Source organism: Heptranchias perlo, chromosome 13 (assembly GCF_035084215.1).
Source record: "Heptranchias perlo isolate sHepPer1 chromosome 13, sHepPer1.hap1, whole genome shotgun sequence".
NCBI lineage: Eukaryota > Metazoa > Chordata > Chondrichthyes > Hexanchiformes > Hexanchidae > Heptranchias > Heptranchias perlo.
Window position 1 is genome coordinate 42,736,259 of NC_090337.1, and position 26,623 is coordinate 42,762,881.

The window sequence follows — 26,623 nt, forward strand, 5'->3', positions numbered from 1 at the left end:
AGGTTCAGCAGAGCTAGTGGTCGGTTTCTATACACGTGACCATGTATGCTCCCTTTATCAATCCCATCACCTACAGCAAGAAGATAGGATTCTATTAACACAATATCCACCTAGCTTGTGACTAGCAGCGCCACATCTTGAAAGTAAATCCTTATTTTCCTTTCATCTGCCAGATGCCTCTATTTTAAGGCAGTCCACAGTGCTACCACTCTTTCAAACAGAAATGCAAGTTTATGAATGAATCCTGGGAGATCAAAGATTTCCTCTGCATCCATGCTGATGACACCTGTGCACTTACCCTGCACATCAATTGAGTATTGCTATAATGTCCATTCTTCCATCAGAGTTATCATAGAGCACACTATTGGAGAGTTGAAGCCTTGCTTCAGGTGCCTGGATTGGTGTGGAGATGCTCTGCAACATTGTAGTCTCGAGGATCATGGCAGTGTGCTGCCTTCTGCACAACTTTGCCTATGAAGAGGCTTCATCTTGTAGGAATTGAATTCCGAAGGCACCCGAGGGGCAGCAGGTGGATCAGCTAGAGAAGTAGTAACAACTGGAAAAGGATATGGAGAACAACCCTGTTATGTTTATGGTTCTTTGCTGCCTTTATTACTAAATGTTTCAGCTTATTTTATACTACTCCGAAAGCCACAAGAGTATCTTAATCAGCTCTGATATCTAGGTAAATTTTTGACAGCAGGCCAGCACAATGAACAGAAAACTTTCTTTAGATTTTCTTAACTACAGAGTTTATCCTATGCCTACTATAGGATTCTCCTGGTCATTGAAACTGGTAGGGTAACATTTACAACAGACTTTAAGTGCCAAACAAATTTATTGAACATTAAATAAGTGAATAACAGTAATATAATTTGTAAATTTACAATAGCTGTTAGACAATACTAGCTCCTTGAATAGGAAATATAATAAATAGTTTGCAATATCAATGTGAAATTATAATTTTATAATTAACTATTATGTATATGTAATTTTTTTCTTAAACTCTTATCAACTGTGGGAGCTGTCTGGTCTTAATCATTTCTTTGCAATTCTAGACTGACAGTCTCACTAATTTGAACAGTCCAAGCTAATTAAATACCTCAGAAAACTGACTCTGCCGTAGAGACCAGTAGCAGCATCGCACAGGTGACGCTACAGCTCCAGGAGCCCATAGAGCAGTTGATTACTGCTTTGGAATATCTGGCAGATCCCCTGCAAGAGGACAATGAAGTAGAAGTTAGGGCCCCCAACTTAATGCAGGCTCAGGCTTCTGCTCTTCAGACTTTGGGAGACAGACTGGAGGAGAGCATGACGACTCGCGGTTTTCAGTGTTTCAATGAGGCCTTATGGGATCTGAAGGCTGCCATCGTTCCACCCATCTGTTTGCTGAGGCCGCAGATCAATTCCACACCGGTGGATCGGCTCGTATGGTCCGAGTGGCTGATGTTTCCACCTTACAGCAGCAGGCACCATTGGCAGGTTTTTTTTAAATTCGTTCATGGGATGTGGGCGTCGCTGGCGAGACCAGCATTTATTGCCCATCCCTAATTGCCCTTGAGAAGGTGGTGGTGAGCTGCCTTCTTGAACCGCTGCAGTCCGTGTGATGAAGGTACTTCCACTGTGCTGTTAGGAATGGAGTTCCAGGATTTTGACCCAGCGACAATGAAGGAACGGCGATATATTTCCAAGTCGGGATGGTATGTGACTTGGAGGGGAACGTGCAGGTGGTGTTGTTCCCATGTACCTGCTGCTCTTGTCCTTCTAGGTGGTAGAGGTCGTGGGTTTGGGAGGTGCTGTCGAAGAAGCCTTGGCGAGTTGCTGCAGTGCATCCTGTGGATGGTACACACTGCAGCCACAGTGCGCCGGTGGTGAAGGGAGTGAATGTTTAGGGTGGTGGATGGGGTTCCAATCAAACGGTTGCTTTGTCCTGGATGGTGTTGAGCTTCTTGAGTGTTGTTTGAGCTGCACTGATCCAGGCAAGTGCAGAGTATTCCATCACACTCCTGACTTGTGCCTTGTAGATGGCGGAAAGGCTTTGGGGAGTCAGGAGGTGAGTCACTTGCCGCAGAATACCCAGCCTCTGACCTGTTCTTGTAGCCACAGTATTTATATGGCTGGTCCAGTTAAGTTTCTGGTCAATGGTGACCCCCAGGATGTTGATGGTGGGGGATTCGCGATGGTAATGCCGTTGAATATCACACAAGACAGCTAAGGATCGCAATCCCGGGCTGCAGGCAGCAGCATTCCTGCTCCAGGAGCACATGGCTGTAAGAGTCGGTGAGTCACATGACCACAGCTCATCATCCATCCACCACACTGCAAGTAGCCACACAATCCATGTCGGATGGTAGGCAGGGCAAGGCAGGGGCCAACTGGTAGAACAGCACCGGAGCCAAGTGAGGTGTCTTGAGGGAGTAGGGGGAATTTAATTCCTGTCTCTACCACTTTCACTTTCTCCTCCATGTCGTCCAATGGGGGCAAGCTGCCAGGCTTATTAAAGTTTAATACAGTTTTTGTACAATGTTTTTAAAGTTTACATAGTTTGAAAGATATTTGTTGCACACTTATTTAAGTTTATATAATGTTTATACAGTTTTCCTACAATTTCTGAATTTCCAAAATGTTTGAACTCTTGTTCATGTTTAAATGTTAAAGTTTAATACAGTTTTTGCACAATTTTAAAACAGTTTACATTGTTGGGTCTTACAAATTGTTAAATTATATATTTGCACTTGTACGTAGCTATATTTTGAGAAAAGCAAAAGAAGTTTAATTTTTTATGTGTTTTCTATTTATCGTTGACAGTTGGAGATTTAAATTTCTTAATAAATCTCTCTTGAATTTGAACAGATCAGTGTCCGAGGCTTCTTTTGCTTGCTGCCTCCGGAGGGAGGGGTTAAATGAAGGGGAGGGACTCATTGTGTGAATGTCTGTGCCACAAGCTGTGCTCCGACAGCCGTGACTTGTCAGACACTTGCCTCCTATGCAGGTGCCGCGTTCCTCTGCTCCAGATCCCGCAGCACTGTATCTTCAGTCTGTATCGGCTCCTCTCCTGGAACGACCTTCTGTCAATGCAAAGTTGTGTAACACAATACTAGCCACTCTCTCTGGGGAATGTTGAAGTACGCCCCTGACCAAGCAACTGAAGGATGGCTCATTTTCTGGCTGTCCCACTGCCATGTTTAAGCATGTTACTGCTTGTTAGTTTCTCTTTCTAGTGGGCTAATGATATTAATTAGAAATAAACTAAAATCACAAGTGTGACAGGGCTATGTTAGTGGTTTGTTAGTGTCAGAAACAGGATAAACATAATTTAACGGGTTAGTAACTGGGAGTTGGATTTTGTGAAAATCTGCATAGTTTAGTCACTATTGCCCAGAAATTACTCGGAGCGGCAAACCAACAGTGCTCACCACTCCATAGATTTATGCTAGCCCACTAATTTACCTTGACTGGGTGCAATTCCTTTAATAGGAATTGGAGGAGAGAGCTCAGCGTTAACTCCAGCGAAGCTAGAACACATGGGAGAAGCAAGAGGATCACTCTCTCCCCTCGACCAGTCAAACTGCAGCATTTTTGACAAGCTGCAAACATTTTCTGCAAGCTAGAATGTAAAATCTAGAAAGTGAAAGGTACAACACTAAAATCATTTGTAAAAACAATTATAGACAGCAAAAAAAAGGTAAGAAATAATCCAATTAAATAAAAGAGAAAGGAGAAAGTAATTTTTTAAAATGAGTAGTAATGAGACTCCACATTTTTAAAAGTTAATTTTTTGTTGTTTGGCAGTCATTAAGACTTACCGTGCTATTAAAACATAGTTTAGACCTGGTATTTTTAAGGATACCTGTTTTGTGGTAGTATTAGTTATTTTCCAGCTGGGCAGACAAGCAATTTGGCACAGGTCCCTTGTTTCCACTGATTCCAGCCGACAATTTCCCTTTAATGTGAAGTTGGTGAACCAGTAGGAGCAAGTTCCGGATTTCCGCGTTTCACTGCACAGGTGTGAATGCCAGAACTTGCTCCTCCATTTCGACACTAACAATGAGCGCTGTTGAGCTCACCGTTCTTTTTTAAGCAATTTCTGGGCCTATATATTTTCTATATCTCATTCAAACACTTGGTTCTCTCCAATTCTTTGAGCTGTTTCCAGTAACTTATCAACTGAAGTGGAGTGACATCATGTACTGCAATCAACCTACTAAAAAGGCAACTGTCAAACTTCAGTTTTTGTAAAAAGAACAACTTCCTTTTTTCTGGAATATATAAACTCACACCTAATATCTTTAAACAAATTCCAACATATGCATCTTCAAATCTAATTGGTTTAACGTGGCTCATCATTTTATAAATCTTTAAACCTAACTTCCCAGAGAAAACATATCCAAGGCCACTACAATATGGAGGGTATATACTGAAAGGATAGTCACTATATGGAATGTATGCCTTTGAAACAAAACCTCTGTGTGGTTTAGTGTTGATAAAGGGGTAGCCTGTGAAAAAGTCACTGGAAATATTTTTGTTAATTTTCAGCAGAAAATTAACTAAATACTTTACATTTATAAATATATCGGCATCTGCTTTCATCACATATTCAGCCTTGGGGCAAAACTCTGAAATCCACTGAAATGCCATTATTGTCTTTAAGGTCAGGTTATCATAAGAGTCCATAAAATTTTGACTGATTATATCTCCAAACAGGATATTTTCTTCCTCTATTGACTGTCTCATGTGACTGTGATTTTCCACATCTTTTCCAAGCAAGAACAGAGTAATGACTTTCTTCCCCAACCATATCTGAATCTGTCCCCATGTTAATCTGATTGCCTGCCGTGCATCTGTTTCTTTCGGCCTTGTGGCAACTAGTATGACTAGAAAGGGATCTTCATGTTCACACTTTAAATGTTGACTCATGGTAAAATTAAAGTTTTTTTTATAGATTGGTTTCTGGTGGTGAAAGAACATCCAGTGGACCTTTTCCTTTGAACTGTTCAAACAAATTATCAAATAACAAGCTATAAGGAAAAGGCCGAGCCCAAAAAAACACTTCCTCTGGGAAAACAGATTCATATTATTCACTGCCATTGAACGAATGAATGGAATCGTAGTGCTTGCAACACATTTCAATTAACTTCTCAGCTTCATTCTTGTTTTCCTCACAATCTGCAACAATAAAGATAAAATCAAATATCTGTATCACTCCTGAACCTTCATTTTTCAGGTTCATATGATTAACAATACACATTTGTAATTTATTCTACTAAAATCTGCTGTTGGACAGTGTTCTTCTGGGAAATAGCTTATTGAACCACTCAGCAGAATAAATGTGTGTAATGCTCCAAACAATACTGTAGTGTCACAATAATTTAGTTCCTTCAGTTTATACTTATGATTCTTTTACTATATTTTACCCTTTGCAAGGTAGAGAATTAACTGTGTAAAGAAGTTAAATAAGGTTAATGTTAATCTCACTCATACCACCTACCTGATTTGATACTTGTTTCTTCACACCAGGTACTGCCATGAAAAAAAAATCAGAGCTGATCACTTATTCATTACAGCCAGACCAGTGGTTGACTCTTAATGCCCTCTGTAGGGGCATAGCAAGCCCCTGTGTTAAAACAATCACTACAAAACAGGTAAGCATAGACTAAACAAATGTGATGCTAAATAGAATCAGAAGCAAAAGGAGATAGAAGAGCTGATATATTTTTGAGACTTTTTAAATCTTCTTATCCTAGATTATTTCACCTCTCATATTGTAGATCATTGTTATGGGCGAGTCACAATTCCCCATATCTTTACCGTAGTTATAGTAGCCTTATGGTTATGGTACTAGACTAGTAACCCTGGAGGTTAGGAGTTCAAATCCTAGCTGGCAATTTATGAAACTGAATTCAATAAGTGTGGTAATTTGTGGACTAATGGCAGGGAAAATGATCAGGAAAGTTGCTGGATTGGGGTAAAAACTCAGCAAAGGGATATGTTGCCGCTACCTGGTCTGGCCGACATGTGATTCCATCAACTTTGTGCTTGACTCTTAATGCCCTCGGGGCAACTAGAGGGGGGACAATAAATATTGCCTTGTCAGTGTTGCCCACATCCCAGGGACAAACAAAAAAGGATCTATCCTTGCCTTGAGATATAAGTACATTTTTGGTAATGCACCTAAGAAAATGAACACCAAACTCTCTTTGGTAATTGCTTTTAGATACTGAATTGTTTTATGTCTCTGTAAGACCTTGGTTCAGTCTTTGAAAGCAAAAGACTTCATTTTTAAGATTAAGATATCGCACACATTTATTAAACAAATAATGAATACGTGAATATCTTAAACAAAAGCAAAATACTGCAGATGCTGGAAATCTGAAATAAAAACAGAAAATGCTGGTAACATTCAGCACATCTGAATTGTTGTTCTGATGAAAGGTCATCGACCTGAAACGTTGACCTTTTTATCTCTCCACAGATGCTGCCTGACCTGCTGAGCGCTTCCAGTGTTTTCTGCTTTTATTTAAGTGAATAACTTATCTGTTTTTTTACAAAGTGAACGTATAATTTTATATATATATATATATATATATATATATACACACATACATACACACACACACATATACACTATGTAAAAAGCCATGTACCTAAAAAAAAGTAAAAGAATTACAATCTAATATTAAGTTTTTTTTAATATAGGTAACTTTTACAAACATAAACCTTTTCCTTTTTTTTACAATTTTTGTGACTACAAGAGTTAGCTAGTCTATCTTATCTTTTCCTCTGAAATTTCTAAACAATTCATCTACCTTCTGATAACTCAACTCAATGAACAAATCCAGACATTTAAATACCCTTTCACCAGTTGCTGTAGCTTTTTGGGGATTTTTCATAACATACAGTCAGATTTGCTGTCATGGATTTAACTGAATGATTCACACCATTGGTGATTGTCCAGACTTCCTCCCTCAACCCTACAGTCCAAAACCTAATTTGAAACAACCTCGCAATATAATTAGGAACATAGGAACAGGAGTAGGCCATTCAGCCCCTCGTGCCTGCTCCGCCATTTGATAAGATCATGGCTGATCTGTGATCTAACTCCATATACCTGCCTTTGGCCCATATCCCTTAATACCTTTGGTTGACAAAAAGTTATCTATCTCAGATTTAAATTTAGCAATTGAGCTAGTATTAATTGCCGTTTGCGGAAGAGAGTTCCAAACTTCTACACCCTTTGTGTGTAGAAATGTTTTCTCATCTCGCTCCTGAAAGGTCTGGCTCTAATTTTTAGACTGTGCCCCCTACTCCTAAAATCCCCAACCAGCGGAAATAGTTTCTCTCTATCCACCCTATCTGTTCCCCTTAATATCTTATAAACTTCGATCAGATCACCCCTTAACCTTCGAAACTCTAGAGAATACAACCCCAATTTGTGTAATCTCGCCTCGTAACTTAAACCTTGAAGTCCGGGTATCATTCTAATAAACCTACGCTGCACTCCCTCTAAGGCCAATATGTCCTTCCGAAGGTGCGGTGCCCAGAACTGCTCACAGTACTCCAGGTGTGGTCTAACCAGGGTTTTGTATAGCTGCAGCATAACTTCTGTCCCCTTGTACTCTAGTCCTCTAGATATAAAGGCCAGCATTCCATTCGCCTTCTTGATTATTTTCTCCACCTGTTCATGACACTTCAATGATCTATGTACCTGAACCCCTAAGTCCCTTTAGACATCCACTGTTTTTAACTTTTTACCATTTAGAAAGTACCCTGTTCTGTCCTTTTTTGATCCAAAGTGGATGACCTCACATTTGTCTACATTGAATTCCATTTGCCACAGTTTTGCCCATTCACCTAATCTATCATTATCACTTTGTAATTTTATGTTTTCATCTACACTGCATACAATGCCACCAATCTTTGTGTCATCGGCAAACTTAGATATGAGATTTTCTATGCCTTCATCTAAGTTGTTAATAAATATTGTGAATAATTGAGGCCCCAAGACAGATCCCTGCGGGACTCCACTAGTCACATCCTGCCAATGTGAGTACCTTCCCATTATCCCTACTCTCGGTCGCCTTTTGCTCAGCCAACTTCCTAACCAAGTCCGTACTTTTCCCTCGATTCCATGGGCTTCTTTCTTAGCTAACAGTCTCTTATGTGGGACCTTATCAAATGCCTTCTGGAAGTCCATATAAATAACATCCATTGACATGCCCCTGGCCACTACTTTAGTCACCTCTTCAAAAAATTCAATCAGGTTTGTCAGGCACGATCTACCTTTCACAAATCCATGCTGGCTCTCTCTGATTAACTGAAAATTCCCGAGGTGTTCAGTCACCCTATCCTTAATTATAGACTCCAGCATTTTCCCCACAACAGATGTTAGGCTAACTGCTCTATAATTCCCCGGTTTCCCTCTCTCTCCTTTCTTAAAAAGCGGAGTGATGTGTGCAATTTTCCAATCTAGAGGGACAGTTCCTGAATCTAGAGAACTTTGAAAGTTTATAGTTAGGGCATCTGCAATGTGCTCACCGACTTCCTTTAAAACCCTGGGATGGAAACCATCTGGTCCTGGGAATTTGTCACTCCTTAGTGCTATTATTTTCTTCATTACTGTTGCTTTACCTATGTTAATTTTATCGAGTCCTTGTCCCCGATTCAATATTAGTTTTCTTGGGATTTCCGGCATGCTATCCTCTTTTTCAACTGTAAATACAGACGCAAAGTAATTGTTCAACATGTTCGCCATTTCCCCATTGTCAATGACAATATCCCCACTTTCAGTTTTTAAGCGGCCAACACTGCTCCTGACCACCCTCTTTTTCCTAATATAACTATAAAAGTTCTTCGTATTGGTTTTGACATCCCTTGCAAGTTTCTTTTCATACTCTCTTTTTGTAGCCCTTACTATCTATTTTGTGACCCTTTGTTGATCTTTGTATCTTTCCCATTCGCTAGGATCTGTGCCATTTTTTGCCTTTTTGTATGCCCTTTCCTTATGTCTTATACTGTCCCTTACCTCTTTCGTTGTCCATGGCTGTTTTTTTTGGCAAGTAGAGTTCTTGTCCCTCAGGGGTATAAACCGGTTCTATATCACGTTAAATGTTTCTTTAAACATTTCCCACTGATCATCAGTCGTTTTACCCATTAACAGATTTGCCCAGTTTACTGTGGACAGTCTCTGTCTCATCCCATTGAAGTCGGCCTTGCCCAAGTCTAGAATCTTAGCAGCTGATTCACTTTTTCCCCCTTTCAAACACTACATTGAACTCGATCATGTTATGATCACTATTGGATAGATGTTCACACACAGTTAAGCCGTTAACTAAATCTGGTTCATTACTCATTACTAAATCTAGTATGGCTTGCCCCCTTGTTGCCTCTAGGACATACAGCTACAGAAAACTATCCCGGACACAGTATTATTAAAATCTTTGCATATGGTGCACAAATATTACTTCCTTTAAAATTTTCAATCTCGATATTTATAATGGAAACTTGCTATGAAAAAATTTGCAGTGTGATTCTGTATGTATTCTACTTATTAGCACCTGTAAGACAGATTGACAGAGAGAGAGAGTAGGTGAGAGAGACGAGATACAGACCCACAACCACAGTGCCTTTCCTCCTCCTAAATTGAGTTGAATTTGAAAGCAAACAAAAAGCCTTCAATTTATCACCTGATTAGCGCCTGCGTTTTGTTGGCGGAAAAGTAAACATTCTAATCACTGACATCTTTGAGACAGATTGACAGTGAGAGAGAAAGTGACAGAGGCAGAAACAAAGAAGGAAAAAGAAAGTCACATACACACGCATACATGAACGCACACACAAACACAGTTAAGAAAAAAACTGTGGTGAACCTATCTTCGGAGTCCAGGCCTGGATCCCGACAGTGGGCCCCACTTCTGCCAGGATAATGGCTGGTATGTCTCTTCTCACTAGTTGCACTGACCATCACTGTTCCACCAGGTCTTTAAGAGGCCAGGAACTCCCAATATAGGAAGTCCCTGACCTTAGCCCTATGTCTTTCAAGGGGCGGGTGGACACTTCACTTTAAACAAGACTATTTGGATGGTTAGCGTGAAGGTTGAGACTCAGCCAATCCACGTTCCAGCATAGTTTGCGACCCTTCCAGCCCTTCCGCCACAGAGTTGTAGTGGGTATGCAACAGAAGGGCTATGGAATTTCAGCCCATATCATTACAAAAAAAGGCCACTCATTTACAGATATCACAGAATTATAGGCAGTCATTGAATTCAATCCCTAAAGCATCAGTAAAATCCAAGAATAGCATTTAATAAAAATGAAATTTGACTTTTAATATGTTTTTAAAAATCCAATATATTACATCCCTACATAGCGTAAATACCCCTATTGTTACAATATAATGTACCCTCTGACTCATCGTGAGCAATGCCACAGGGAATCAGGAAGCGTATCAAAATAAGCTCAATGCAAGTATCTGAACTGCAGTTGTTTTTTTTAAACTGCTTATGCATAGTAACTGGATTTAATGGTACAGTCACTAACTAAAACTAGACAAAATGTATATTGGACAAATATAGGAACTTGCAGAAAAAGGTAAAAGGATGGTCAGAGTAGCATAGCTACAATGCAAAGCATAACCGTAAGAAATTTGTTTTGTACTTTAACAGTAAGAGGACTGTCAGAAAAGAAATGAAAACAAAGAAGATGCAAATAAAGCTGAAACAGAGGATGATCATGAGGTAGCTAGTATTCTTAATAATTACATCCTCCAAATATTCACAAGAGTGTTTATGAGCAACAAGAACCCGTAAAGGGCGATAACCTAAGTACAGTTAATGACTTGAATATAAATGAGATGCAAGTCCTAGATTGGCTAAAAGCTGAGGCAGTGTTAAGACCATGCAATCTGTGTAATTTCACAGGGCCCCAAGCGGTTTCAGTGAAAGGACATCTACACAATGGTAATAGCTGATCCCTGACCATTTTGTCAACTATTTTTATATTATCTATTGCAAACATGTCTATGTGTGCAGATATGACACTAGAGAAAAGGGTTGAGGGCCTGCAGTCAGAGTTTCAGGAGCTAGGGAGGAAGTTAAAAAGCAGGACCTCAAAGGTAGTAATCTCTGGATTACTCCCAGTGCCACATGCGAGTGAGTGCAAGAATAGTAGGATAAGACAGATTAATGGGTGGCTGGAGAAATGGAGCAGGAGCGAGGGCTTCAGATTCCTGGGGCGTTAGGACCAGTTCTGGAGCAGAAGAGATCTGTTCAAGATGGATGGGTTGCACCTCAACAGAGCTGAGACCAATGTCCTCACAGGGAGGTTAACTAGTGCTGTAGGGGAGGGTTTAAACTAATGTGGTAGGGAGATGGGCACCAGGATAAAACATTACAGAGGAGAAAAAGATGCACAGGTGACTGGGAGAGGCAAATAGCACTGGAGTAAAGATTAGTTCAGAAATAGGATGAATCAGACAGGGGGCAAATGTGAAGCAGTCTAAGATGAGTTTGGAGTGCATGTGAGTAAATGCACGTAGTGTGCTAAATAAGGTTGGTTAGCTGCAGGCTCAAGAAGCCACATGGGACTTTGATATATTGGCAATAACAGAGACCTGGCTCAAAGAAAGGGAGGATTGTGAACTTAATATTTGTGGCTACAAGGTATTCAGGAAAGATAGGGAATGAAAGGGGGGGTGGCAGTATTGATCAAAGAAACTATTATGGCATTAGAAAGGGATAATATAGATGAGGGGTCAAAAACAGAATCTATTTAGTTAGAATTAAGGAATGCTAGAAGTGCTATTTCGCTTCTGGGTGTATATTATAGGCCACCAAATAGTGGGAAGGAGATAGGGGAGCAAATTTTCAAGCAAATTACAGAAAGATGCAAGAACTGTAGAGTAGTGATAATGGGGGACTTCAATTATCCCATTATAGAATGGGATAATAACAGTGTAAAGGGCAAAGAGGGGGAGGAATTCCTGAAATGAGTACAAGAGAACTTTCTTGATCAGTGTTTTCCAGACCAATGAGGAAGGAAGCAGTGCTGGATCTAGTTCTGGGGAAAGAAGTGAGGCAAGCGGAGCATGTTTCAATGGGAGAGCATTTGGGGAACAGTGATCAGGTTTAGAATAGTTATGGAAAAAGACAAGAAACAATCAAGTGTAAAAATACTTAACTGGAGGAGGGCTAATTTCAGTGAATTAAAAAGGGATCTTGTCCAGGTGGATTTAAATCAGACATTGTTAGGCAAAACAGTAATTGAACAATGGGAAGCTTTCAGGAGGAGCTGGTTCGGGTACAGAGTAGACACATTCCCACGAGAATGAAAGGAAGGGCATCCAAAGCTAGAGCACTCCTTGGATGACTAAAGATATAGAGATCGAAATGAAACAGAAAAGGAGGCTTATGATAAATGTAAGATTCATAATATAGTAGAGAACCAAGCTGAATACAGAAAGTACAGAGGAGATGTAAAAAGGAAATAAGAGGGGCAAGGAGAAAGTATGAGAATAGATTAGCAGCTAACATAAAAAGGAACCCAAAAGACTTTTATAAACATATAAATAGTAAAAGAGTAGTCAAAAGAAGGATGGGGCCGATTAGGGACAAAATGATCTTCTTCAGAGGGTATGGCTGAGGTAACAAATGAATAGTTCGCATTGGTCTTCACTAGAGAAGAGGATGCTGCCAATGTAGAAGTAAAGGAGGAGGTAGTAGCGATATTGGATAGGATAAAAATAGATAAAGAGGAGGCACTTAAAAGGTTGGCAGTACTCAAAGTAGAAAAGTCACCCAGTCTAAATGGAATGCATCCTAGGCTACTGAGGGAAGTAAGGGTGGAAATTGCAGAGGCTCTGGCCACAATCTTCCAATCCTCCTTAGATATAGGAGTGGTGTCTGAGGACTGGAAGATTGTAAATTTTACACCCCTATTCAAAAAAGGGGGAAGGGATAAACCAACAATTACAGGCCAGTCAGCCTAACGTCAGTGGTAGGGAAACCTTGAGACACAATAATCTGGAACAAAATTAATTGGCACTTGGAAAAGTATGGACTAATAAATGAAAGTCAAAGGAAAATCGTATTTGACTAATTTGATTGAGTTCTTTGATGAAGAAACGGAGAGGGCTGAAGAGGGTATTGCGGTTGATGTGTATGTGGACTTTCAAAAGGCATTTGATAAAATACCACATAATAGACTTGTTGGCAAAATTAAAGCCCATGAGATTAAAGAGGCAGTGGCAGTGTGGATACAAAATAGGCTTTAGGACAGAAGGCATAAAGTAGTGGTGAGCGGTTGTTTTTCAGATTTTGGTGGGGGGGAGGGGGGGGGGGGGGGGGGGGGGGGGGGGAGTATATAGTGGTGTTCCCCAGGGGTCGGTATTAAGACCACTGCTCTTTTTGATATATATTAATGACCTGGAATTGGGTATAAGAGCGTATAATTTCAAAGTCTTCAGATGACACGAAACTCGGAAATGTAGTAAACAATACAGAGGATAATAACAGACTTCAGGAAGACATAGACAGACTAGTGAAATGAGCAGACACATGCCAGATGAAATTTAACACAGAGAATTGTCAAGTGTTGCTTTTTGGTAGGAAAAACGAGGAGAGGCAATACAAACTAAATGGTACAATTTTAAAGGGAGTGCAGGAACAGAGAGACCCAGGGATGTATTTCCACAAATCTTTAAAGGTGGCAGGACAAGTTGAGAAGGCTGTTGATAAATGTATGGGAATCTTGGCTTTATTAATAGAGGCATAGAGCACAAAAGCAAAGAAGTTATGATAAACCTTTATAAAACACTGATTAGGACTCAGCTGGAGTATTGTGTTCAATTCTGGGCATCACACTTTAAAAGGATGTCAAGGCTTCAGAGAGGGTGCAGAAAAGATTTATTAGAATGGTACCAGGGATGAGGAACTTCAGTTATGTGGAGAGACTGGACAAGCTGGGGTTGTTCTCCTTAGAGCAGAGAAGGTTTTTTTAAAAAATTCATTCATAGGATGTGGGCATCGCTGGCAAGGCCAGCATTTATTTCCCATTCCGAATTGCCCTTGAGAAGGTGGTGGTGAGCCGACTTCTTGAACCGCTGCAGTCCGTGTGGTGAAGGTTCTCCCACAGTGCTGTTAGGAAGGGAGTTCCAGGTTAGGGTGGATAAAGGGGAACCAGTGGACGTAGTGTATTTAGTCTTCCAGAAGGCATTCGACAAGGTGCCACATAAAAGATTATTGCTCAAGATAAAGAATCACTGGATTGGGGGTATTATTCTGGCATAGGTGGAGGACTGGTTATCTAACAGGAAGCAGAGTTGGGATAAATGGTTCATTGTTGGACTGGCAACCAGTAGCCAGTGGTGTTCCGCAGGGGTCGGTGCTGGGTCCCCAACTCTTTACAATCTATATTAACGATTTGGAAGAGGGGACCGAGTGTAACATATCAAAGTTTGCAGATGATACAAAGATGGGAGGAAAAGTAGAGAGTGAGGAGGACATAAAAAACCTACAAGGGGATATAGACAGGCTGGGTGAGTGGGTGGAGATTTGGCAGATGCAATACAATATTGGAAAATGTGAGGTTATGCACTTTGGCAGGAAAAATCAGAGAGCAAGTTATTATCTTAATGGCAAGAAACTGGAAAGTACTGCAGTACAAAGGGATCTGGGGTCCTAGTGCAAGAAAATCAAAAAGTTAGTATGCAGGTGCAGCAGGTGATCAAGAATGCCAACGGAATGTTGGCGTTTATTGCTAGGGGGATAGAATATAAAAACAGGGAGGTATTGCTGCAGTTATATAAGGTATTGGTGAGACCGCACCTGGAATACTGCATACAGTTTTGGTGTCCATACTTAAGAAAAGACATACTTGCTCTCGAGGCAGTACAAAGAAGGTTCACTCGGTTAATCCCGGGAATGAGGGGGCAGACATATGAGGAGAGGTTGAGTAGATTGGGACTCTACTCATTGGAGTTCAGAAGAATGAGAGGCGATCTTATTGAAACATATAAGATTGTGAAGGGGCTTGATCGGGTGGATGCGGTAAGGATGTTCCCAAGGATGGGTGAAACTAGAACTAGGGGGCATAATCTTAGAATAAGGGGCTGCTCTTTCAAAACTGAGATGAGGAGAAACCTCTTCACTCAGAGGGTAGTAGGTCTGTGGAATTTGCTGCCCCAGGAAGCTGTGGAAGCTACATCATTAAATAAATTTAAAACAGAAATAGACAGTTTCCTAGAAGTAAAGGGAATTAGGGGTTACGGGGAGCGGGCAGGAAATTGGACATGAATTTAGATTTGAGGTTAGGATCAGATCAGCCATGATCTTATTGAATGGCGGAGCAGGCTCGAGGGGCCGATTGGCCTACTCCTGCTCCTATTTCTTATGTTCTTATGTTGTTGGAGATGGTCATTGCCTGGCACTTGTCTGGCGTGAATGTTACTTGCCACTTATCAGTCCAAGCCTGGATGTTGTCCAGGTCTTGCTGCATGCGGGCACGGGCTGCTTCATTATCTGAGGGGTTGCAAATGGAACTTAACACTGTGTAATCAGCGAACATCCCCATTTATGACCCTATGATGGAGGGAAGGTCATTGATGAAGCAGCTGAAGATGGTTGGGCCTAGGACATTGCCCTGAGGAACTCCTGCAGCAATGTCCTGAGGCTGAGATGATTGACCTCCAACAATCACTACCATCTTCCTTTGTGCTAGTTATGACTCCAGCCACTGGAGAGCTTTCCCCCGATTCCCATTGACTTCAATTTTACTAGGGTTCCTTGGTGCCACACTTGGTCAAAAGCTGCCTTGATGTCAAGGGCAGTCACTCTCACCTCACCTCTGGAATTGAGCTCTTTTGTCCATGTTTGGACCAAGGCTGTAATGAGGTCTGGAGCCTGGCAGAACCCAAACTGAGCATCGGTGAGCAGGTTATTGGTGAGTAAGTGCCGCTTGATAGCAATGTCGACGACACTTTCCATCACTTTGCTGATGATTGAGAGTGGACTGATGGGGCGGTAATTGGCTGGATTGGATTTGTCCTGCTTTTTGTGGACAGGACATACCTGGGCAATTTTCCACATTGTCAGGTAGATGCCAGTGTTGTAGCTGTACTGGAACAGTTTGGCTAGAGGCACGGCTAGTTCTGGAGCACAAGTCTTCAGCACTACAGCCAGGATGTTGTCAGAGCCCATAGCCTTTGTTGTATCCAGTGCACTGAGCCGTTTCTTGATGTCATGTGGAGTGAAACGAATTGGCTGAAGACTGGTTAAGAGGAGATTTGATAGAGGTGTTCAAAATCATCAATGGTTTTGATAGAATAAATAAGGAAAAACTGTTTCCAATGGCAGATGGAATGGTAACCAGGGGACACAGATTTAAGGTGATTGGCAAAAAAAACCAGAGGCGACATGAGGAAATATTTCTTTACACAGCGAGTTGTTATGATCTGGAATGCAGTGCCTGAAAGGACGGTGGAAACAGATTCAATAGTAACTTTCAAAAGGGAATTGTATAAATACTTGAAATGAAAAAATTTACAGGGCTATGGGGAAAGAGCTTGGGAGTGGGACTAATCGGATTGCTCTTTCAAAGAGCTGGCACAGGCACAATGGGCCGAATGGCCTCCTTCTGTGTTGTATCATACTGATACTATGACTATGATAGATTAAGTAGGTAGTGTTTAGTATCATTGTCTAGTAAAATGTAAGGGCCTCAAACTAAACCTTTACATGGGGCCACCACAAGGCAAACGCCATTTCTGGCTAACAGAACTTAAAATAAATAAATTCCAAGGTAGGTGATATTTATCTCAGAGAACTAAGAGAGCCAAGGTTTATGAAACATTGACTGTGAAAGAGTTCAGGAACATAAGTACCACCAAAAAGGGTGACTTTCTGTATCTTCATAGCTTAAAAATAGAGCTTAAAATCATTTCATCTTTTTAAAAATTCTCACTTTGCCTTCAGATCCTAGTATTACTATTAGTGAGAGTATTCGTGAGGCTAGTATTAGTGAGGGCCACTCCTGAGATGCTGATGAGCTGCCGTTTTACACTGCAAGAACATAATTCATTTGTTGAACATCACCATTCTTTGGACCAGTAAATCTGTTGAAGTTTATCATTTTTAGAACCAGTTAGCCTACCCATTCCCTGACTCGCTGTGTATTTCCAGCATTTACTGTTTTTATCTCAGATTTACAGTATTTTCAGTAATTCCCTTTTATTTTAATCAAATTCCTTCTCCTTCATTCATAATGATCATTAAAGTCATTTTATATTGCCAAATTTAACACATGGGGCAAGAAATTCATTGGAACTGCTCCTGCTGGAGAGTAGCTTGGAGGAGTTTCCCATGGGTGTTTTATTTTTACAATAAAAATGGGAGAAAACTTGTGCAGAAAAATTAGACTCAAAAATTTGAAGAAAGTCAGTTTAAAAAAAAAGTTTTTCTTTTGAACGTGGCCATAACTCAAGAAAACAACCAACATTAAAAAAAAACTACAGTCAAGCTAAATGACAACCCATAATTATTGATATCATTTGTGGAGATGATGTTAGGGATCTCAACAACAGTCTCTCACTTAACCCCTAGATAGTTTTGTTTTAATTAAAAGTGAAATTGAAGAACCTATGTTAGTAGTTGGACTCCAGCCACTTACCTGGTACAATGATGGTAAAATAAATTAAATTGTTGGAGATTATGCACAGGGTAATAGTTGTGCAATAGCATTTAATAAATAATTATTTAATAAATAATTATTTAAGGGTCTCTTTAAAAATGCAAATTGCACAGACATCATTTATTTTCCTGCCAAAAATTGGATCCAGGAACGTGTGCATGTCACATTGGCATGGCATGTACAGCATGCATATTAATGTCACAGATGCAATGCATGTGCATTTCTGGACCTGATTTTTTGGTAAGAAAACAATTGGCCAGAAATTTCCTCGGAGGTACTCCCAATCCAGTGTAACTTTACCGGGATTGTGGCAGAAATCATGTTTCAAGAGGAAATTAGTCTGTTCCTCCCCTCCCCTCCCCCAAACAATCCAGAAAGCTATCAGCAGAGATTGGTTTTAAAAAGCACTATTTTAAATCATTTCTATTTATTAAGTAGATGGATAAGCTCCAAGGTTGAGTGGTAAATGGGATTGCGCATCCCATTATTTGCGCAACGATTTAGCTCTTACAAGTCTGCAATTCAGGCAGTTAATTCGGCAAAACTAATACATTTTGCTCAAACTACTTAAGGGTTACATTTTTTTTTAAGAACTGCTCCGAGAGTTTTAGTTTGAACTCTTAAGGGTAGGAATGGTAGAACAGAAGAAGCTGATCACACTGCTTTTATTGATATTTTTAATGACTTGGACTTGGGTGTACAGGGCACAATTTCCAAATCTGCAGATGACACAAAACTTGGAAGTGTAGTGACCGGTGAGGAGGATAGTGATCGACTTGAAGAGGTATAGACAGGCTGATGGAATGGGCAGACACGTGGCAGATGAAATCTAATGCAGAAAAATGCAAAGTGATACATTTCGGTATGAAGAACAAGGAGAGGCAATATGAACTAGAGGGCACAATTCTAAAAGGGATACAGGAACAGAGAGATCTGAGGGTATATGTGCACAAATCGTTGAAAGTGGCAGGGCAGGTTGAGAAAGCAGTTAAAAAAGCATACGGGATATTGGGCTTTATAAATAGAGGCACTGAGTACAAAAGCAAGGAAGACATGATGAACCTTTATAAAACACTGGTTCGACCACAACTGGAGGATTATGTCCAGTTCTGGGCACCGCACTTTAGGAAAGATGCGAAGGCCTTAGAGAGGGTGCAGAAAGGATTTATGAGAATGATTCCAGGGATGTAGGACTTTAGTTATGTGGATAGACTGGAGAAGCTAGGGTTGTTCTCCTTAGAACAGAGAAGGTTGCGAGGGGATTTGATAGAGGTATTTAAAATCATGAAGGGTCTAGGCAGAATAAATAGAGAGAAACTGTTCCCATTGGCAGAAGGGTCAAAAACCAGAGGACATAGATTTATGGGGATTACCAAAAGAACCAAAGGTGACATGAGGAAAACCTTTTTTACATGGCAAGTGGCTAGGATCTGGAATGCACTGCCAGATGGGGTGGTGGAGGCAGATTCAATCAAGGCCTTCAAAAGGGAACTGGATAAGTACTTGAAAGGGAGGAAATTGCTGGGCTACAGAGATAGGGCAGGGGAGTGGGTCCAGCTGGATTGCGCATGCATAGAGCCGGCGCAGACTCGATGGACCGAATGTCGACCTTCCCCGCTGTCATCTTTCGATGATTCATCATGATCACTTACCACACTTTAAGCATTTACTTTCTCGCATCACTACAGTACCCGACATTTGAACACCACTACAAACTGCGGTACTCGCCTTTCCCTCGCTGCGCCGCTGATGTATTTTTTTTTCCACAACTTTCCTCTGGCCAAAGAGAAATGTCGTCGGAGCCAAATCGAGTGGTTGGATCCAGAGGCCAGACTACACACTCTGCTTGTGCCAGTTTCAACCCCTTTTATTTTTTTGCATCTGCAAACCATCTGACGGGAAACAGCCACGAATAAAACACATACCTCGTCGTCAGTTTTGCTTCCTCGGGCTGTTCCTGCGCACTTGACCGGACTCGGGATGACCATCATTCCCAGATGCGCTTCAAATCAACTTCCATTCAGATGAGCATGCGCCGCCGCAGCGGGAGGAGGAGTGGCAAAGAGGTGAAAACATAAAAATATTAATACACAAACTAACTATAGAACAGTTGTGCAAAAATAGCCCGAATAAGCTATTAAACAACACTACCTACTGGAATGTGTCATTCAGCTTTTTTAAAAAAAAATCATCTGTTCATTTTTATTTATATTTGCACTTTGCAACGAGCAGTTTACCCTTTGTGCATTGAGGATAGTGAGTGCGTTTACAATTTCACTACATTCTAGTGCAAGAGCAAATATTCCCGCATTCTTTATCACATTTTTCTTAGCCCAACACTAAAATAGTATTGATAACAATGGATAAATGGAATATGGTGAGGGGGATAGTAACTCATTTATGACACCTTGGCCCACGTTTTCAGAACATAAGAAATAGGAGCAGGAGTAGGCCATACGGCCCCTCGAGCCTGCTCCGCCATTCAATAAGATCATGGCTGATCTTCAACCTCAACTCCACTTTCCAGCCTGATCCCCATATCCCTTGATTCCCCTAGAGTCCAAAAATCTATCTCGGCCTTGAATATACTCAACAACTCAGCATCCGCAGCCCTCTGCGGTAGACAATTCCAAAGATTCACAACCCTCTGAGTGAAGAAATTCCTCCTCATCTTAGTCTTAAATGGCCGACCCCTTATCCTGAGACTATGCCCTCTAGTTCTAGACTCTCCAGCCAGGGGAAACAACCTCTCATCATCTACCCTGTCAAGCCCCCTCAGAATCTTATATGTTTCAATGAGATCATCTCTCATTCTTCTAAACTCCAGAGTATAGGCCCATTCTACTCAATCTCGCCTCATAGGACAACCCTCTCATCCCAGGAATTAATCTAGTGAACCTTCGTTGCACCGCCTCTAAGACAAGTCTATCCTTCTTTAGATAAGGAGACCAAAACTGTACACATTAATCTAGGTGAGGTCTCACCAAAGCCCTGTACAATTGTAGTAAGACTTCCTTACTCTTGTACTCCAACCCCCTTGCAATAAAGGCCAACGTGCCATTTGCCTTCTTAATTGCTTGCTGTACCTGCATGCTAACTTTGTGTGTTTCTTGTACGAGGACACCCAAATCTCTCTGAACACCAACATTTAATAGTTTCTCATCATTTAAAAAATATTCTGTTTTTCTATTCTTCAGCAGAGCTGCCAGCACTTAACTTTCTGTCTATTAAAAGAATGGGGGTTGATGAGCATAGAAGCAGAAATGCTAACCCTTATTCCTGAGTTTCTGAGGGTGCGCTGAGACTACACATTCAGTGTTAGCCCCAAGCAATTTCTTGCAGTGTAAATCTGTAGTCAAGCGCATGGATTTTTCTCATAAACCCTTATTATTGCCAGAATGGCTATTGGCTGGTTTTAGACAGAGTTGCATAGAAGTGAACTCATTTACTTAGGTCAGCTGATTAGCATAACTTTGGGTATTGATTTGAAATGATCTAAAGAGCGGATCCTAGTAGTGGGAGTGAAAAATTGGGAATAAATGAAGCTTAAAGGGATGGAGACAATTAAAGGAAAATGTTACCATACAAAAAATGTAAATTTCTTCTCAACCCAGGGCTAAAGTGGCAGAAGACTAATAAAAAGGCAAAAATGAAGGGAATGGAGATGCAAAGTGCAGGCAGGAATCTGGAGGCAAGTGATGGAGCAGCCAAGCACCAGCTCCCTGTTTGATAGCTTCTGAAGTGGAGGAGTGTTGCCCTTTGATCCACTCCAAAGTGCCATCTCCATAAATCAGCTCAGCAATATATCTGCATGGAGACAGCTGATCATTACTGTCACTTCATAAGCCAGTCCAACGCTACCTATTGGTTGCATGTATCCTTGCAGCTGATGGCACAGCACTGCACCTGCCTTTGTGGACCCAGACCCTGAAAAGATAGTTTTCCATGATCATTACCAGATAGTTGTGCTAGAAGCTTCAGAAACAGTTGGTGGCATCTTTAAATTCCCTCCCTTGTCTCTCCTCTCTGCTGCTACATCCTGGTTCCTCTCCCCCTGCCAAATTAGTTTAAAACCTCCCCCACAGCACTAGTTAAGCTCCACACGAGGACATTGTCCCCAGCCCTGTTCACTTACTCTTTTTCAAGCAACTATTTAATTCCCTTTTAAAAGAATTTACAAACTCTGCTTCAACAATAGCTTGTGGCAGAGAAGTGCAAACTCTAACCAATATCTGTGAAAAGAAATTTATTCGAACCTCCCCTTTAATTCCTTTTGCGATTATCTTAGAATCATAGAAAGTTTTACAGCACAGAAGGAGGCCATCATGTCTGCGCCGGCCGAAAATGAGCCACCCAGCCTAATCCAACTTTCCAGCACTTGGTCCATAGCCTTGTAGGTTATGGCACTTCAAGTACATATCCAGGCACTTTTTAAATGTGATGAGGGTTTCTGTCTCTACCACCCTTTCAGGCAGTGAGTTCCAGACCCCCACCACTCTCTGGGTGAAATTTTTTTCCTCAGCTCCCCTCTAAACCTTCTACCAATCACTTTAAATCTATGCTCCCTGGTTATTGACCTCTCTGCTAAGGGAAATAGGTCCTTCCTATCCACTCTATCTAGGCCCTTCATAATTTTGTGCACCTCAATTAAATCACCCCTCAGCCTCCTCTGTTCCAAAGGAAACAACCCAGCCTATCCAATCTTTCCTCATAGCTAAAATTCTCCAGTCCTGGCAATATCCTCTGTACCCTCTCTAGTGTAATTACATCCTTCCTGTAATGTGGTGACCAGAACTGTACACAATACTCAAGCTATGGCCTAACTAGTGTTTTATACAGTGCCAGCATAACCTCCCTGCTCTTATATTCTATGCCTTTGCTAATAAAGGAAAGTATTCCGTTTGCCTTCTAACCCACTTTATCTACCTGTCCTGCTACCTTCAGGGATCTGTGGGCATGCACTCCAAGGTCCCTTACTTACTCTACACCTCTCAGTATCCTCCCATTTGTTGTGTATTCCCTTGCCTTGTTTGCCCTCCCCAAATGCATTACCTCACACTTCTCCAGATTGAATTCCATTTGCTACTTTTCTGCCCACCTGAGCAGTCCATTGATATCTTCCTGCAGTCTACAGCTTTCCTCCTCACTATTAAGCACACGGCCAATCTTTGTATCATTTTCAAACTTCTTAATCGTGCCCCCTACATTTAAGTCCAAATTATTAATATATACAACAAAAAGCAAGGGACCTAGTACTGAGCCCTGCGGAACCCCATTCGAAACAGCCTTCCAGTCACAAAAACACCCGTCGACCATTACCCTTTGCTTCCTGCCACTGAGCCAATTTTGGATCCCATGGGCTTGTACTTTATTGACCAGACTGCCATGTGAGGATGGTTCAAATCTTACTCGTCCACATTACCAATTCATTTTCTTAACTTTCCATTGTAGATTTGAACTTACAACCTCAGGGCTGCAAGTCCAGTACCATAACCATTACACTACTGTATCCATCTTAAATCTGTGCCCTGTGTTGCCAACAAGTGGAAACAATTTATCACCATATCATCTTGAAGAGTTCTATCAGAGCATCCCTTAACCTTCTCGGCTCTGGTGAAAAAGGCCCTAACTTCTTACATTTCTCTTCATAACTGTAACCTCTGATCCTTGGTCACATCCTAGTGAATCGATATTGCACCTTAGCCATTGATTTTATATCCTTCCTAAAATGGGCAGCATAAAACTGCACACAGTACTACAATTCAAGCCTAACTAAGTCTAGTACATTTAATTGTAAACAATTTTACAACACCAAGTTATAGTCCAGCAATTTTATTTTAAATTCACAAGCTTTCGGAGGCTTTCTCCTTCCTCAGGTGAACGATGTGGAAAATCGTTTCCACATCGTTCACCTGAGGAAGGAGAAAGCCTCCGAAAGCTTGTGAATTTAAAATAAAATTGCTGGACTATAACTTGGTGTTGTAAAATTGTTTACAATTGTCAACCCCAGTCCATCACCGGCATCTCCACATCATAGTACATTTAAAACTACTTCCTTCCTTTTGTATCAAATGCTTCTAGATATAAAACCAAGATTCCCTTTGCCTTTTTTATGACCTTATTTAATTGCATTGCCACTTTTAATGAGCTGTATATCTCTGCAACAAGGTCCTTTTGCTTCTTTATTCAATTAAAATCTTATCATTTACAGTATATTTTCTTTCCCTAGTCTTACTTCCAAAAGGTATTACTTCACATTTTTCACTGCCATTTCTCCATTTGCCCTACCTTCAGAGAAATAACAATTCCTTCAATGCAGTACACATACGAGAACCTCATAGCACCTCAGACCTCGTTGCCCCCACCTGACCATGCAAATCTTTATAATCTCCATGAATATGATAAATACACCTTCTCTTTTATTGTGAACAGTTCCAGAGTGATCATGCATGGAAAATGAAAGTGATTTGGGCAATATATTGAAGCTATCCTGACAATGCTTAGTGTTAAAATTGGATAGCCACATAGTGACGGATAGAATACTAGAGCCTTTAGTTGTTTCCAAACCTTTACTCAGAGAGAGTCCCCTTACATACACACCACACCCTAGCTAAGCTCCCCTATAAAATGGATACAGGTGAGTCCCCAATTGATACCCACCACCTGAATACAATTAACACTAATTGATATAAATCATACAATTAACACTCAGTGGCAGTGAGTAAAGCAAATCGGATGTTGGGATGTATTAAAAGGTCAATATTGAGCCAAAATAGTGAGGTAATCCTGCCACTTTATAAATTATTGGTGTGCCCACACTTTGAATACTGTGTACAGTTCTGCTCACCACAGTAAAAAGGATATTGCAGCTATTGAAAGGATACAGAAGAGAGCAATCAGAATGACTGAGTGGATGGAGGGATTGGATTCTGAAATTATATAAATTGAACATGTTCTCACCGGAAAAGAGAAGGTTGAGAGCTGATATGATTGCTGTTTTTAGGATTTTAAAGGGACTAAATGATATAGGCCATAACAAGTTGTTTCACCTTGTCCAGAACAGTAGAACCAGAGGGCGTGGCCTGCACTTGAAGTGGGGTAAATTCAAAATTAATCTGCAGAAACATTATTTCAGTGAACGAGTGGTCAGTCTATGTAACAGGCTCCCCAGGGAGATGGTGGAAGTAGGTAGTATAGATTAATTCAAATGCAAATTAGATTGATTTCTTTCATATAATAATATTTTGGAATACAATATATAAGTAATTTGAGACATGACATATATATGGTAAGTGTAGCATGCTTAGGAGGAACTGGTGACTTTGGACCTGTGGTTCCCAAATCTTTCCACCACCGGGATTTTCCACACCTCATGACTGGGTCTGATAGAGATTGATTGCTATGATTAGTCAACAACTCCATTATCATTGTATCATGCAGCTACCAGGATAGTAGAAGGTGAATTAGATGGACCATATTCTTTTCTTGTCTAGCAATTTCTATGTTCCTAAGGTAATTTAAATCTATTTTAATTTGGGAAAGCATTAATGAGAAGATCAGTGAGGGGAAAGGTGCAAACTCTCCCTGCTTGTAGATCATGGCCTTCCCATAGAATGGCACTTTGTGCACATTGAGTGAGAAACAGGCATAAGGCCTACTTGCCTGATAATAAATCCATCACATGTCCACAGTGCTGGAGCTACTGATCATATAATTGATCTTTAACTGCTGTATTCATGGAAGTTTAATGGCACCACAAAAAGTGAGGTATTCTGTATTTTCTTTCTTGCATAACTTCTGGAAATTGACAATTAAAGAAAGATTAAAGGGAACAAAAACACATGTTGGTACATCCATAAAAAGTTTTCTGAATGTTATGGAAATCAGTAACATTATGATTAGTTTAAAAATGATTTTTCAGAGCTTTATCAGACTCTTTGGGTAATTTTTATGAGGTGAAGTTCTGGCATTGATTAGACAACCTGGAAGTCAGCACACCTGATTCACAACACTCTTGATTTTCTGGTTATTTAAATGATTTACTGGAAAATTGTGAGTGCCATGAATCAGGCATGCTGAACATTGGGCCCAATTCTTCAATCCATGCTCCCATTCAGCGAAGCTCAATGCTGGGAGTGGGGCGTCACAAAATTTACCCTGTTGTTCCTAATGGATTTAGATATATGTAGGTTTGACTGTGTGGAGAAACAAAATAATATTCCACGAAGAATCTCCTCTGGTCACTTTTAGATTATGAAGATAGTGCACAAAACAGCATAATGTCCATCAAGAAATACATTAACTAATCATAATAGAAAAAATATTAATTCACGTGCAAAGCAGAATAAAACATAGCTCATCCATATGTCAGTATTATAGAACCACCTCAAAACAATATATGAACATAAGAGCATACCCTGCCTCTATTTCTGTTGTCCTCACCCCAGGCCTAGGAGCAACATCACTATGATCAAATATTTCTTGATAATATAAGAGTAGCACAATGGCTTCTTGGCCATGGGACTCCAACAGCTTAAAGACCAGATGGACAGGCAGCTGGAGGCAATCCATATCTCATTTGATGCTATTAATATTGACTCCAAGGCCTCTTTCTGTGGCCCAAAAGGACACAGCCACTTCTCTTATGGCAGAATTTGTAGGATGTTACATGACCAGCCAAATAGTTCATTAGAAAGGGGCCTGCAAAGGAACAAAATAAGGAACAATTGCATTTTTTGAACAATACATAACTTTCCCTGTCAATATTCAGTTTTTTTATTTGTCTTTTTAAACCAAATTTATTTTGTAAAATGATATGCTCTGGTAGGGTTTGGTGAAGGAGGATCATCTATCCCACAGATGTTAATAATATATTAAGAATTTTATGCAAATCTGTGATTTGTAGAGCAGAACTTGATGGAAAATAGTATGTTGGGGAGGTACA

At 40.6% G+C, this 26,623-nt stretch overlaps 1 protein-coding gene across 3 annotated transcripts; it reads right to left on the reverse strand.

Annotated features, from left to right (window-relative positions):
• Positions 1-830: 830 nt before the first annotated feature.
• Positions 831-19,704, reverse strand: LOC137331527 (UDP-GalNAc:beta-1,3-N-acetylgalactosaminyltransferase 1-like). Of its 3 annotated transcripts, XR_010965517.1 has the most exons (4): positions 19,605-19,704; positions 5,489-5,520; positions 3,451-5,166; positions 831-3,068 (listed from the first exon to the last, which is right to left on the reverse strand). XR_010965517.1 is itself a non-coding variant. In XM_067995366.1 (3 exons), exon 3 carries the CDS (start codon positions 5,086-5,088, stop codon positions 4,105-4,107), a length of 984 nt encoding a protein of 327 aa, XP_067851467.1. In that variant the 5' UTR covers positions 5,089-5,166; positions 5,489-5,520; positions 19,605-19,704; the 3' UTR covers positions 831-4,104. The 3 variants fall into 3 exon arrangements, 2 of the variants coding, with proteins under 2 accessions (XP_067851467.1, XP_067851468.1); XM_067995366.1 differs by having other exon boundaries at positions 831-5,166; XM_067995367.1 differs by lacking the exon at positions 5,489-5,520 and having other exon boundaries at positions 831-5,166.
• Positions 19,705-26,623: the final 6,919 nt, after the last annotated feature.

Coding starts and splice junctions, on each gene's coding strand:
- LOC137331527 (XM_067995367.1), bottom strand. CDS start 5,088: ATGGCAGTGAATAATATGAATCTGTTTTCCCAGAGGAAGTGTTTTTTT.